Source organism: Perissodus microlepis, chromosome 20, assembly GCF_051167445.1.
Source record: "Perissodus microlepis isolate ML-2025 ecotype Zambia chromosome 20, ASM5116744v1, whole genome shotgun sequence".
Taxonomy (NCBI): domain Eukaryota; kingdom Metazoa; phylum Chordata; class Actinopteri; order Cichliformes; family Cichlidae; genus Perissodus; species Perissodus microlepis.
In genome coordinates, this window is record NC_140480.1 from 20,344,342 (window position 1) to 20,358,057 (window position 13,716).

A 13,716-nucleotide genomic window follows, 5' to 3' on the forward strand; every position below is an offset into this window, starting at 1 on the left:
TTATTTATACTTTTTTTTACTTGATCTATTTGTACATATTAACCTGCATCTGTGTGTGGACAGCAGAGAAAGACTTTCATTGCACAGAGAAATGCTTTTCTTTGTACACGTGACAATAAACGCTTGAATCTTTGAATCTTGAATCTTTGAGGACACATGGTTTCAGTGAATCAGGAAATACTGAACTGGCTGACACACGATTTACAAAGCGAAAAAAGACAAACCTGCAGATTTTCCAAATGTAAGTGTGCAGGTTTGTTTCTGTTATCTGTGTGCTTCTGTTTCTGTCACAGATAACGCCGTTAGGATTGCATACCAGAATAAACAGAGCAAAAGAAGAGCAAACAGACAAGACAAATAGGACACAAATAGCAGATAACTCAGCACAAACACAGGCACGCTGCCACCACACGCAAGCATCACTGACAGTAAATCTGATCCTTGGAACACACAGTCTGCACTATGTGCTGAATAACATGGAATTGTAACCCTGATACTGTGCAATGCGTGCATGCCAGCACTGCTTTAGAGCAGTTTGATGTGCAGAAAAATAAATCAGATATTTTAAAAATAGAGGTCGTTTCCTTTGATCTGACTTGAGACATTCAGCTCCATGCAAAAGTCTGGACAAATCGAACTCATGCAGCAGACACACAAAATGTCTTCTTCTTCTTATCTTCTAATGTTTACGCCAACAGAAATACAAAAAGTATTTCTTATTTCCAAAGGTCAACACAGCTGTAACATCTATGTTACAGCTCCAGGCTTGGAGGGTATGACGATGATACTGTCACAGTTACAGCTGCAGGCGACATCCCACAGGTCAGCCGGGCACTCCCAGGCCTGACTCTGACGTAACACAGTTAATATAAGTGTGTAATGCAAAGTGACCACATCATAAGAGTTCTGCTCTGTGTCATAGTTTTTACAGCACACGTTGTTCTGATCAGGATTATTTTCAAATCTGTCCTTACTTATTTTACACTACACTGATTAAAGTATACACCTATTCAGGAAAGCTGTGATGGCACAGATGCATGCTGGGAAATATAGTACTGGTACCTTCTGAACTTTCTGCCTGGTCCTCAAACAATTAGATCCTCAAAGAATTTTGCCTGAGAATTTGGCAAAATCCCTGCAGACCTGCTGACATCAACCATGCGACAGTTTTGTCTTATAGAATTAAACAGCACAGCAGCATTTTATTTCATGTTGAGCGAGCAAAGAGAAAAATGGTGCTCAAAAGAGGAGAGAGAGAAGAGAGCAGGATGAGTACAACGACCCGCAAGGCTCAAAAGATAGTCTGAAACATTGTTACTACTGTTGTTATAATATGTGCTCTTACTGTAATATGAGTGGCTGTTCCACTGTAAAGTAACACAGACCGAGGATGAGGTGACCCACACAGTGGGTTTGTGGACACTTCTCCTTTGTTCCATGATTACAGACATCGTGGTGTGACCTTATATGACGTGTACGTTCCCACAGCCTGGGATTGCTGTTGTTATTTTGCACGTGTGATTTAGAGAGAGAGTGCTTCAGTACAACATGATGGTGAGGGTCTATCAGAGTTACGACTTCACATTCATGTAGTGCCAACACTTTCATGTCAGAGTAACAAACGACAAGCTCTGTAGCTGCAATAAAACAAAGACTGGGAGGCTTTGTTTGTATATTAAGCAAGAAAAATGAAGCATGTCTGTTTGGGTTGTGCTCGGCGTGTATGACACACTGTGTCTGTCTAATACGGATCGATTGGGAAAGGAGCAGAGTTCAGCAGGAAGTGTGAAAACATCAAAGACGGTCAAACAAATAAGACAAGTGCGAACGGCTGTTACAGTTTTCAGGTTTTCACACTTTTTTCACTTTGTCTCTGTGGCTGACATGTGGACGATCAGAGCAGCAGCAGCACATACAGACGCTCTCTGTACGCAGACCAAAGCTATGCACCTCTGTTTTAAACTTCTCACTCAGAATTCATCAAACAGTCTTCTGCTGCACAGCCGAGGATTCTGACACTAGGTAAGAACACAGGCAGGATCTAAGCCCACAGAGCAGTCGTCCACAGTGTCCAGTCTGACACATGATGATCTGCAAACTGTCCATGAAGACATCTCAAGAAGCTGGTCATGACACAATAATGGGAATCAATGATAGTTTAATAGTGTGTGCAGGAGCAGAAAAGTCCAATTTGGCTGTCCAATCAGAAACAAGAAAGGAAAGGAGGTTAGCATGTCCTCGATCGTATTTAGAAACTCCCCTGCTCATCCTGGGAACACACTAAAGTTTACGGCCTTTAGGCCTGCGTTTGAATCGAGCCTGCAGCCGTGAGCTGCATGTCTTACTCCTCGTCTTTCTGTCCTGTCGCACTAAAGGCTGAAAAAAACAAACAGAAAACAGCAAAACATGAAGTTTACACATACCTCTGCACTGAAAACAAACCTGGCCTCAGATGATTTTTACACCATAAACACACTCACAAATATTTACAGCAGGTGAGAAACTTTCATTGTCAGTTGTGTGTACAGTTTTGTGTGCTGTGGATGAAATCATGTGTATTTGATCTTTGAACACTTTGGGTCCAGCTGCCATAAACTGAGCGAATCTGCAGCCTAACACTGAAGTCACGCATACACATCCACACACAGCTCGGCCATTGTACACTGCAGTCAAAGCCATATTGTTGAAGGTAAATAGTTGTGTAATTTTATCTTTTTTAACCTGCAGACCAACATCAGGGATATTTGGAAAGTTCAGCTCCGCATGTTCTCATCAGTTCATGAACTTGGCTATAACACAGACCTATCTCATCCTCGAGGTTTATTATTTAACTACCTTGTCAATATTTGAAAGGCAACATGGCTTAGGACAAACAAAGTCATAAACTGGTTTCCACTGGTAATAGATGAGCCCCCAAGAAAGGCTCTGGAATCCTTGACCTTTAGCAGGATCTCCACCGGGTAATGGTCGCTGACATCCAGCGCCTGAATAAAAAACACAGGAAGAACAGCCAGTGTCAACAAATGAACAGAGTTTGATCTGTTTCAGTAACAAAATCACAGCACACCGTGTTTAACACACTCTGTAGGTGTGTGTTTCTGTACAGTCCACACACACTGGTACAGACATGCAGAGCGTGGACTGTTACCTGCTCCTCCGTCAGTCCGTATTCCTCTTGAAAGTTAAACGGTTTGGCTGAAGCAGGCACGATGGCTCTGTGAAAGGTTTCCCCATTCACAACAATCCTGTTGGCACAAGCAGAGAGCAGCACACATTTACTCATGTCTCTTATTTCATTCACACGGTCACATTTAAGTCTGCTATAGTCTGCTTACATTTACATATTGCATATCAGCTGCAGTAAACAACAACAACGCACCTTTTTTATCAAAGGAAACTTTGTTTCTTGAAAAGTTCCAGGGATCCTAAAATCTTGGGAACCCTCCTGAATCAAAGCTTTGTGCGTTTACCTGTCGTAGGGGCAGGATGTGGTTGATCGCACGGTGGTGTCAGCGTCGTCTGGGATGAGCCAAATAAGATTCGTGTCTGTGATTAGGCGCACATTCTTCCTGTTCTTCTTAGCGAGGTAGCCACAGCCCGCATTAAAGTCTCCAAGAAGCATCACGTTCTGCCCATTACAGCACAGCGGTCACCATGTACACCTGTGGTATTGACTTCTTGTCTGTTTGATGAATGCCAAAATAGTCTTTACCTCAGTTTTCCACATGTTTCTCACATGCTGTAGAACATCATAGAGGGCATCGAGCTCCTTGGTGGTGTTGGAGGGCGTGGTGTGCTGAGGTATGAGAACAAACTCCTTTATAGCTGAGGATGGAAATGAGGGTTAGAGGGAGAATCCATCCAACAGCACCAATATTTCCATTCTGTCACAGGGAAGCATCGGGGACCGACCTGTGCGGTCCGCTCTGAAGCGGACAGCAAACGGCTCTCTGGAGAAAGCGTCGATGTCTCCTGGTTTATTATCAGGGTACTGATACTGGTCCATGACCCTCACCGTCTCCTTCCTGAACACATTCAGGTTCAGTGAAGCCAGACTCCGTCACTATACCTGCACTTAGATGTCCTCTGCACAGAGGTGTAGCTCACCTGTACACAAACACGTACTGCTCCTGGTATGTCTCAGACCTGCCCAGTCTCTCGCTGGCCACAGTCTCATATTTATACTTGGTGTCAAACCTGAGGGTGAAACAGCACAGATGGGACGGGGATGCAGTCACTGCATGTGTCAGTCGCTAAGTTTGAGCATTTAGAGTCCAAACCACTCATCTCCAAACTGATGCAATAACATGTGTCTGTGGGTGTGTGTGGGTGTGTGTGGGTGACTGTGGGTCTGTGTGGGTGTCTGTGGGGGTGGGTCTGTGTGTGGGTGTGTGTGGGTGACTGTGGGTCTGTGTGGGTGTCTGTGGGGGTGGGTCTGTGTGTGGGTGTCTGTGGGTGTGTGTGGGTCTGTGTGGGTATCTGTGGGTGTGCATGTGTGTGTGTGTGTGTGTGTGTGTGTTTGTGTGTGTGTGTGTGTGTGTGTGTGTGTGGGGGGGGGGGGGGGTGTCTGTGGGTGTGTGTGGGTGTTGGTGTGTGTGGAAGCGAATGAATAATCACCGTTTTAGGGAGTCGAGCAGCAGTGGTAAAGCTTTTCCTCTACTGTCTCTCACTTCCTGGAGCAAACACACATCACAGCGTGTGATGATCTGAAATGGAGACACAGCACAGCCATGAAAAGGTGAGTGGGAGTGGGACACACAGAGAAGCCACTCATTATTCGTCCCGCTGGTCACCTGCAATAAAATAAAAATGTCCTGCATCCCTAAAAATATTTGTTATATTTGTTCTTTTTGGTCCTTTTCCCAGACCACCGCGCAAATTAGAACGTGTTCATTCCGACTGATGTAGTAAGGAACGCGTTGGCATTGACTCTGCGCCACCTTGTGGTGCTAAATGATAATGCAGGGAAGTGTCTTCATAGCCTTTGTTTGGTTGCTTTGGTTAATTTCACAATGTGGTGAACAAATTTTCAAACAGGAAACAAGTTTCTCTAAACAAATCATTTTTACTGATTCACTGAGTAATTCTGTCAGTTTGTTAGTGGCCCCACTAGCTACAGCCATGTAGTGACTATCGTCCACTAAAGCACCACGACACTGTCCGTCAGCTGTTTGAGCCAAATACAAGAACACAAGCACTCTTACCCAGTCTTTCTTTTTACCTTACCCTGGCAAGAGTCCCCATAACGTCACTCTTCTTCGACTTGGATTCACCAAAGTGTTGTGTGTTGAAGGCACAGATCCTAAAATCTGAACCAGCTTTAGTATCGGTCACATCCACGAGGACGACGAGCAGCAGGAGGAGAGACGGACTCATGGCCCACAGCTGGAAGGAAGCACAGTCCCCATCGAGAAACATGATGAAACACATGAGCTGAGGGCTGCTACGGGACAAATTCAGCTTTGTTTGGTGTTTAAAAAAACACTTTTGATGGAAGCTTTGATGTGAACATAACTGAGATGTGGACTAAAGAGGAGACAAACCACTGCATCTCTGATGGTGCAAAGAAGACGGGAGTTTGTTGCTGCCATCAAATCCAGAATATTTTCCTCTAATGGTGTTTCACCATCTCTGTGTTTTCCATGTTTGATTTGGGAACAACGTTTTTGGAGCTGGGGTTGTATAACTAATAAAGGTTTTTAATTTGAATGATTTTAATTGATAAAAAGAAGTAAACAGCAAACCAGCACAAATCTAATGGCTGTTGTTGTTGTTTGTGCGTAAACATGAACTGTGATTATTCCTGTTTCTCGTGGTTTGACTCAGCAGTGAAACTTCCTGTTTCTTCCTGTTTCTTGTGAAATTAAAATTATTCACTTCTCCAATTCCTCCAGACGACCAACGATAGCTTTAGCATAAATCTTAGACATGAACCACATATTTGTTCTTCCCCTTATCTAAAGTCAGGTGACCTGGGAGGGGGGGTCCACCCTGAACACGTCACCGCCCTGTCACAGGGCCAATGCAGAGGCTCACATTTACCCGTTCTATGGGCAATTTACAGTCTCCAGTTCAGCTAAAGCTGCATGTCTTTGGACTGTGGGAGCCAGAGGGAACCCAAGAAGGCACAGCTAGAACACACAGCGACCTCGGTCAGATGATGGACTGCCACCCAAGGCCTTCTGCTGGTGAGGCAACAGTGCTAACCCCGGCACCACCGTGCTGCCCTGCATCATTATCTATTTAAAACCCACTAGGATAAAAAGGGTCAAACTGAGTTAAATCGTGTGTATGTATAAAACCTGTCCACATGTAAACACTTGTTGCCCACAGAGATGATGTTTGCTCCGTGTCCTCTGTCTGTGTTTCTTAAATTTGTTACCATTTCAGCTCCTTAAAAATGTTCTCACATAAATAACTAATAGTGTGTTCATTAAAAAATGTCCACTCATATTTACTTTCAGACAAAATAACATAGCCAGTTAGCTTTCAGTCTGTTGGTCACGATGGTTTCACCCGAAACCCCTGCTGATGATGACCCACACATTCACACTTTGGCTCACGAGATGATGCACATGATCAGTAGTGGGTCCTCTTAAGGGACAAATCCACTCGGGTTCTTAGAGCTGAAGATGAGAGCTGACACGTCTTCAGGAAACCAAACTAGTCCAGGTCTGTCCAAGGTCCCCCCTCAGCCACAGATGTTTTGCATTAATGAGTGCAATCACATCAAGAGGGCAAACATCTGTGGACTGATGAGTCCCTGACAGGAAGACCACGGTGTTCAGTTACTTCAGTCTGTCACTGCTCTTAGTGTCCTGCAGCGACTGTAACCACATCATTTCCTCAGGGCCTGGAGAACAATGTCCAGAAACCCAAACAGGAGAAATATGAAGGAAAACAAACAAACATAACAGTCCAGTCAGTATGAAACAGGACACACATGGAAACAATCATGGAAAACCCACGGCACACATCTGAAACTAACGTGGAAAACAAGAAGCGAAACTCCAGAAAACAAGACGATAAAATCCTTAAAATCAAACAGAAAACACGGAGCAGTGACCATCGCAGGAATGATCCTGATGTCATGGGAAACATGGAGAAATGACTCTAGTTCAGCTCTGTTAGCTCTAAAGCTGTTACACGTCTACTTTCAGCACAACACATGAAACTACAGCATGTGTGTAGCAGGCTGTACCAGCTGCTGTAATGTGAGCTCCAGCTGTCAGGTCTTTAACCCGGACACACAGCTGAGCGTGTAGGAGAGTGCAGCTCTGTGCAGCTCTGTAGTCATAAACACACAGCAGCAGATTACAGGTCACACGCTCCACTGAGACGGCTTGTCCTTCGCTCGCTCCTTCTGTGGGTTGTCAAACTACAGCTTACCAGCTCTGGGACTTCTTGGACTTGTAGGGTGTGTTCGCTTCTTACTCCCGTCTCTCGACTGAAACTCAAAGCTACCCCCGCCACTCTGTTTCCTGTAGGAGGGACTACAAGGAGGAAGCAGCAGGAGATCTGCTGCTGTGAAAAACTTTCTTCTGTTTGTCAGAGATCAAGTCTTTATCAGGAAAATCACTGCAGACATTAACATTTGAATACTTCAAAGTAAAAAACCACAAACACCACAAACCTGCCTGGTTACACATATATGACTTAAGTATTTACTGTGAGGAGGCAAAAGGCAAGTGAAACAGTCCACAGATGAACAGATCAGGTGTGGGAAGTTTAAGACAGCCTGCAGGTTAAAGACGTGTACACTGCTCCAAAACATTCAAAGAAGACTTGTTCATCAGAGCTTAGGACTGTGTCAGTTACACTTCAGAGATATTGATCTGGTCAGTTAGCAGAAAGGGCTGTTAAACTAACAGCAGGGGGCAACACTGAGGAACCTGAAACAGGAACAGCTTTACAGGTGGAGGCACCTGACGTGGTTCACTCCTCAGCGTTTCTAACTTGGATCAGTGTCCTGCTGGGAATCTGGGATGACACCTGGAGCCTCCACAGGTCGCACAGGTAGGCGAGCTCCTCAGTAATGTCACTGCCACCTTCAGGAGCATGGAGGAGATTACAGGCTGCTGTAGGTCCTCGACATGCATGCACACGTTATTAAAACGTTACACGGTGCTTATTCTGTATTTATTTCAGCATGGTGGTATATGCACGGTGTATGCACGGCAAAGGAAACAGATGAACGAACCAGTTTCACATCAGTGGTCCTTAAAAACACACGTTTAGTCAAAGAGCTTAAAACACTTTAAAAGAAGAAATCTAGTACTGAGGCGTATTATTGGAAATAGTTTTGTATTCATCTGTGAAATTAACGGAGGAGGTGGCAGTAAAAACACAGTGGGGTTGAGCCCAGGTGAGCTGTGATGTCATCAAGAGCGCTGCCGTTCCAGCTGTGGAATAATCACACGGTGTCCTCCCACTCACAAGTCCGGACCTGTGAACTGTGTCTCACAGCCAGTGTCCAACACCTGGCACAAGCTACGCTGTGGCATACAAAGACACAGGTGTAACCAGCCATCACCTGAATGCAATGAAGTGTCCACTCCCACCGCTGTCCAAACTTTCATACTATATATCATTTCTTTGTAATCTTCTTGCCAGTGATTCCAACAGGAAATCTAGAATCACCAGTTAGCCCCACCCACTAACAGATGTCTCTGGACCGTGGGAGGAAGCCAGCCAGGAAAACACAGGAGAACCTGCAGACTGTCCTCCTGTCTCCAGCGGACAGGTCGGCCTGGATGAAGCAGGGACACACCGGTGCCAAACAGATGGATGAAAACAAACGTTACGGACTCCAAACGTGCTGCAAAAACTGTTTCTCACAGAAATGTCCCACGAGAAGCGCAACAGTGAGCACTGAACTACATACAGCAGTACAGCTGGTGCTATGGTGGGAGCTGCAGACGCTGAACCAGGACCTTCATTTGGTCTCCTTAAAAACAGAAACCGTAGCTCCACCTACTGGACATTATATCCCTAAATTAACCACAGCGATGGCAGCAATGTGTTTGATTATCTTCTAATCCTGATTTGCCAATACGTTTAGCTGTCCGCTGTTCCCGATGCTTCAGCAGCTCGTCAATAAGAACACAGACGCAAGTTCATTTAAAGCTCTTTACCTGAAACACAGCAACAAGTCAAACTGAGCTGAGAGTATGGACATGTCACAGGTCTGATCACTGCAGAGCACTCATCCTACTGAGCCGCTGTTCTTTAATGTTACAACTTTGTTCTTATTTTGGTTAAACTGGTGTTTACAGTACAGCTGCAGCTCCACGTGACTGTTACCTGTCAGAAGGTAACATCCACCTGTGTTCAGTATCAATTAATGTGGATACCTGTTCATGTCATTTGTGGGACAGCACAGAGAAGACAGACGAGGCTTTCAGCGTGTTACCTTTACAGTCCAAAGCGTGTTCAGTGTTTCCTCAGCTGTAAATTAACAGAATTAAAGGCTGAATACTTTCAGCCCCATGAAGGAGACCATCAGCTGTTAGTGTGGGACTGTATGCAGTTATAGAGGTTAGGATCTGTAACGATCTTCACAGATCTCACACAGACTGCTCACACTTCAGTATAACTCCTAACACCTGTGGTAAGATTAATGTGTCCAGTCTCAAGTGCAACTGGACACCACGTTAGAAAACCTCCCCCAGACTTGATGTGCGATTTCATGTTCAATGAAGACAAAGCCACGACCTCATCACTTTTGTAATCAAAGCCATCTTTATTGATTATGTGGGCACAGAGAGCAGCCTCAGACTGCGTGCAGGGCCCTCCAGCGGGCCAGAGGGCCTCTGTTGGGGATGTATTTGACCCCACAGCCATCAGGAATCAGACGCTTCTCGGCCATCATGTCATCAAAGTCACAGGCGTTGAACTTGGTGAAGCCGTACTTCTTGGAAATGTGGATCTGAGGGCGAGAGCACAGACATGGGTTCAGCCTTTCAGTACACTTACTTACACTAAGCCCCTGATGAAGACACATTTTGTCTCAGTGGTCCCTTAAAGCACTCAGCACCTCCCAGCTGAGGACATACACAACCAAAGAGTCAGTGTCTGCAGCCTTTGCACACCAGAACCGCACCACAGCGAGACCGGTCGGCTTAATAAGCTGCAGGACTCATGTCACTTTACATTTATTACAGCAGGAGCTTTGGGAGCGTTTACCTTCTGACGACCAGGGAACTTGAACTTGGCTCTGCGCAGAGCCTCCACCACGTGCTCCTTGTTTTGGGCCTTGGTACGCACGGACATGATCACCTGACCGATGTGCACGCGGGCCACGGTGCCCTGGGGTTTACCAAAAGCACCACGCATTCCAGTCTGGAGCCTGCCCGACACAAAACAAGAGGATTACAGGATGAGCCAGACTGCACTCAGTGCAGCAGGGCTACGGGTCAGTCAGCCTCTCACCTGTCAGCTCCAGCACAGGACAACATTTTGTTGATGCGGATGACGTGGAAGGGGTGCAGACGCATGCGGATGTGGAAACCGTCCTTACCGCAGGTCTTCACCATGTACTTGTTAGCACAGATACGGGCAGCTTCCAGAGCTACAGGGGTTAAAGCACAACATGCATGAAGTTATAGGCACCGCTGTTTGTGTTTGCCAACAACCCTGACTGACTGCAGCATTAACACGAGCCAGACAAACTGAGGAGGAGGGGCTTACTGAGGTCATCACACGAGTGAGAGCTGTGCTCTGACGTCTCTCTGAACCCAGGACTCGAACGCAGTCAAGACAAACTTCACTGTTCTAACCTGGAACCTTTACTTTCCCCTAAGACCCAACACTGCAGCTACCAGGCTCAGTGCATCCTCTAACAGTAACGCACTAATGCAGGCAGCAGTGCATGCTTCCTTACTGAGTAACGTGCTCAGGGTGTGGCTGAGCAGCCTTCCTCCTGTTAGCCACTGTGATACAGCAGACCCTCCACAGACGAGTCACACATTAGCACCAAGTCTATCTGCCTAACGCACTGAACCTGTGACGAGCCCAGTTTAATGTTCCTGGTGCCAGTAAGCAGCTGTGGCCCAGTTTAACTGGCTCATTCCTCATATACACGAGTCTTTATGGAGCAGCTTTAAAGCTTGCAGAGAGTGTGTGTGCTGTATACTAGGATAGTTTTTATATTTAATATACAAGCTGTTACATTAAATTACAAACATCTCACAGCTATACAATAGTTTCCCACAGTAGTAATCAGTACCCCCCCCCCCCCCCCCCGAACAAACACTGGGAACAGCCAGTGATCTAAACTGGAAAACGAGACTGGCTCATTCAGCTATAACACCTCTAACAAAACATTTAAAGCAACCTGGTCTTTTAACCACAGAGGCCATCGTCTCACTGTCTTTATCAGTAAACTGCACTCACAGGCCAAAGTGTGCTCCTACAAAGAAGCACACACGTTACCAACAGGTGTGTTAGTCGTGGCTCCTGGTCTCCTCACCTTCTGATGACAGCTGCTCGTACTCATCAGAGACCATGTGGCCGCACAGGGGGAACTCGTCCACCTTGGCCTTCTTCCTGCCCAGGTCAAAGATCCTGATCTTGGGGTCTGATGAGAACAGAAGAGGAAGGATAAGAACACTGAAACTCACGTCTGCATCAGCGAGACCAACTTATGGCCTTTTCCATCAGCGCCTACTCGGATCGACTGGAGTCGCCTAACGCGCGGCTGTCGTCATAGCAACACGTCCCGAATAAACGTGTGACACGAACACTCCAACAAAGGTGGACGTGGAGAACATACCTGCTGCTCGGCCTATGGCACGTCGTCAGACTCGGGGAACGAGACACTCTCGTGATGCTACTGACCATCCAATCGGAGGCCTGCAGTCTGATGACATCACTGCTCGGATCGTTTGAAACCCGGGCCAAGCAGGTACTATAAAGGTACCAGGTACTATAAAGGTACCTTTATAGTACCTGGTACTACTATGACCTAATGGAAAACCGTGCTGAGCCGATCTGAGTAGGTACCAATGGAAAAGCAGCTTTATAAAGGAAACAGTGATGACCAACTAAGTAATTGTGAGCCACACAGCAGCATTTTGTCTCAGTGGTCCCTTAAAGCACTCAGCACCTCCCAGCTGAGGACATACACAACCAAAGAGTCAGTGTCTGCAGCCTTTGCACACCAGAACCGCACCACAGCGAGACCGGTCGGCTTAATAAGCTGCAGGACTCACAGCAGCCCACTGTGACAGTTCGGTCCAGAGGGGTGACCGTGATGTCACCTGAACATGGTCCCACTGAAGTGTTACAGACTGAAACAGGAAACATGGAGAGAGAACGTACCAGGCACACCCCTGCAGAAGCGGGACTTGGGGTACGGCTTGTTCTTGCAGTACCTGTAGCTGTGAGAGGAAACACACGTCACCAACACTGAATCTAGTGTAAGAGGTGGACAATCTAACAACCCTTCAGCCAGCACGCTGGACCACATCAATCACATGCCGGCTACGCAGCTGTAACACCATCTGATTGACTGTAATCACAGAGTTTATGATGTCAGAGCAGGAAAGACGAGACAAAAACTAAAACAGCCAGAGTCTGTTCAGATACACATTAATCCTGTGATGTCTGACCTGTCAGGGACTGTGAGACTGCTGTAACCAAGTATTCTTCAAAAAACGACAATTATCCCTTTTATCTGATTGTTCATCAGCAAAACCTGTTTGAAGCATAGCAACAACGTGTGTCAGACCCCAACCACGTCTATTTAAAACTAACAGCTAAATATAAAAGTGTCTTCTCCCAGCGGGTGTTTTAAACCAGGACAAACAGGAGAACATACGGCAGCATATCCTGGAGTCAGTAACACAGCTGAGACTGATTCATACCGACGATCAGGACATTTCCTGTTTTACAGACGTTAAATCAAAACCAACAATTTATTTATAAAAGAAACCGCGCAGTGAGGACTCTCACAGTCAGGTGACCTTCATGGGCTTATAACAGGGTCAGAATATTTGGTGACGGAATTATTTTATACCACAATAAGCTGTGACTCGGAGCTTTTAAGTCTCTTCACGGCTTCAAACAGACTCAGGCTGGGGCTGAAAGTAGTAGCATTTAGCTTGTACTGTTATCGCACCGTGCTAGCGTGCCCCGTGAACGGACTGCTTTACGGCGCTCGTTGTGAACACAACACTTAAATGGAGTTCACAGTGTAGGACGACAGAAACGCCGGGTTTTATAGCACATATTATTATTTTTATTCTTATTCCTCAGGCCCGGGGGCAGGCCAGCGCCGTGCACATGGCGCCGAGCAGGAGCCGCTGCCATTTTCCTCTGAAACACTCGCTCGGCCCTTCGCTCAAACGGGGTCAGAAAATGACTTACCAGCGGGCTGGTCGGCGGCCCATGGTTGCAATCTGGAAATTAACGAATAAAAACAAGTTACTAAGCTTAATCTGGACAAAGATCAGTCAAAAAATAGCTTTAAATTAACCGGTATGATGGAGAGCCGAAGAAAACGCGACCTCACCACGCACTCACCTAATGGAGGAAAGGAAGAAGACGTCACTTCCGCTTTGTCATATGGACAGAATGGTTCACGAGGGAAATTTTTATATTCATGTACGCGTTATTTTTGCTTCAGCGTAGTTTTATTACAACAATAAATGATTACTATATGGATTTTATTTAAAAACACAGTTGGAAAAATTCATTTAAGGGCTGTTAACGAGC

General features: G+C 46.0%; 2 protein-coding genes and 2 non-coding genes across 5 annotated transcripts; all 4 read right to left on the bottom strand.

Annotated features, from left to right (window-relative positions):
* Positions 1-2,141: 2,141 nt before the first annotated feature.
* On the bottom strand, positions 2,142-7,474 carry dnase1l1 (deoxyribonuclease I-like 1). 2 transcript variants are annotated; one of them, XM_084917991.1, is made up of 10 exons: positions 7,390-7,474; positions 5,227-5,385; positions 4,618-4,706; positions 4,108-4,197; positions 3,913-4,025; positions 3,713-3,825; positions 3,471-3,628; positions 3,149-3,245; positions 2,836-2,984; positions 2,142-2,376 (listed from the first exon to the last, which is right to left on the bottom strand). In XM_084917991.1, the coding sequence occupies exons 2-10, from the start codon at positions 5,374-5,376 to the stop codon at positions 2,370-2,372; spliced, it is 966 nt and encodes a 321-aa protein (XP_084774117.1). In that variant the 5' UTR covers positions 5,377-5,385; positions 7,390-7,474; the 3' UTR covers positions 2,142-2,369. The 2 variants fall into 2 exon arrangements, with proteins under 2 accessions (XP_084774117.1, XP_084774118.1); XM_084917992.1 differs by having other exon boundaries at positions 2,142-2,984.
* Positions 7,475-9,718: 2,244 nt separating this feature from the next.
* On the bottom strand, positions 9,719-13,499 carry rpl10 (ribosomal protein L10). The gene is made up of 6 exons (XM_084917788.1): positions 13,369-13,499; positions 12,322-12,380; positions 11,471-11,578; positions 10,432-10,570; positions 10,186-10,348; positions 9,719-9,928 (listed from the first exon to the last, which is right to left on the bottom strand). The coding sequence occupies exons 1-6, from the start codon at positions 13,389-13,391 to the stop codon at positions 9,773-9,775; spliced, it is 648 nt and encodes a 215-aa protein (XP_084773914.1). The 5' UTR covers positions 13,392-13,499; the 3' UTR covers positions 9,719-9,772.
* LOC146364439 (small nucleolar RNA SNORA70) lies at positions 10,003-10,135 on the bottom strand. Its single transcript, XR_014799119.1, has one exon. It is a non-coding gene; the product is annotated as a small nucleolar RNA SNORA70 (small nucleolar RNA).
* Positions 12,073-12,205, bottom strand: LOC146364440 (small nucleolar RNA SNORA70). The gene has a single exon (XR_014799120.1). It is a non-coding gene; the product is annotated as a small nucleolar RNA SNORA70 (small nucleolar RNA).
* Positions 13,500-13,716: the final 217 nt, after the last annotated feature.

Excerpts from the sequence above, each read along its gene's own strand:
- dnase1l1 (XM_084917991.1), bottom strand. The coding sequence starts at position 5,376 with ATGAGTCCGTCTCTCCTCCTGCTGCTCGTCGTCCTCGTGGATGTGACC. Across the intron at positions 4,198-4,617 it reads CTGCTCGACTCCCTAAAACG|GTTTGACACCAAGTATAAAT; the intron begins GTGATTATTCAT and ends TTTCACCCTCAG. Across the intron at positions 3,629-3,712 it reads GAAACATGTGGAAAACTGAG|AACGTGATGCTTCTTGGAGA; the intron begins GTAAAGACTATT and ends TGTAATGGGCAG.
- rpl10 (XM_084917788.1), bottom strand. The coding sequence starts at position 13,391 with ATGGGCCGCCGACCAGCCCGCTG. Across the intron at positions 10,571-11,470 it reads CGAGCAGCTGTCATCAGAAG|CTCTGGAAGCTGCCCGTATC; the intron begins GTGAGGAGACCA and ends TAACCCCTGTAG. Across the intron at positions 10,349-10,431 it reads TCCTGTGCTGGAGCTGACAG|GCTCCAGACTGGAATGCGTG; the intron begins GTGAGAGGCTGA and ends TGTGTCGGGCAG.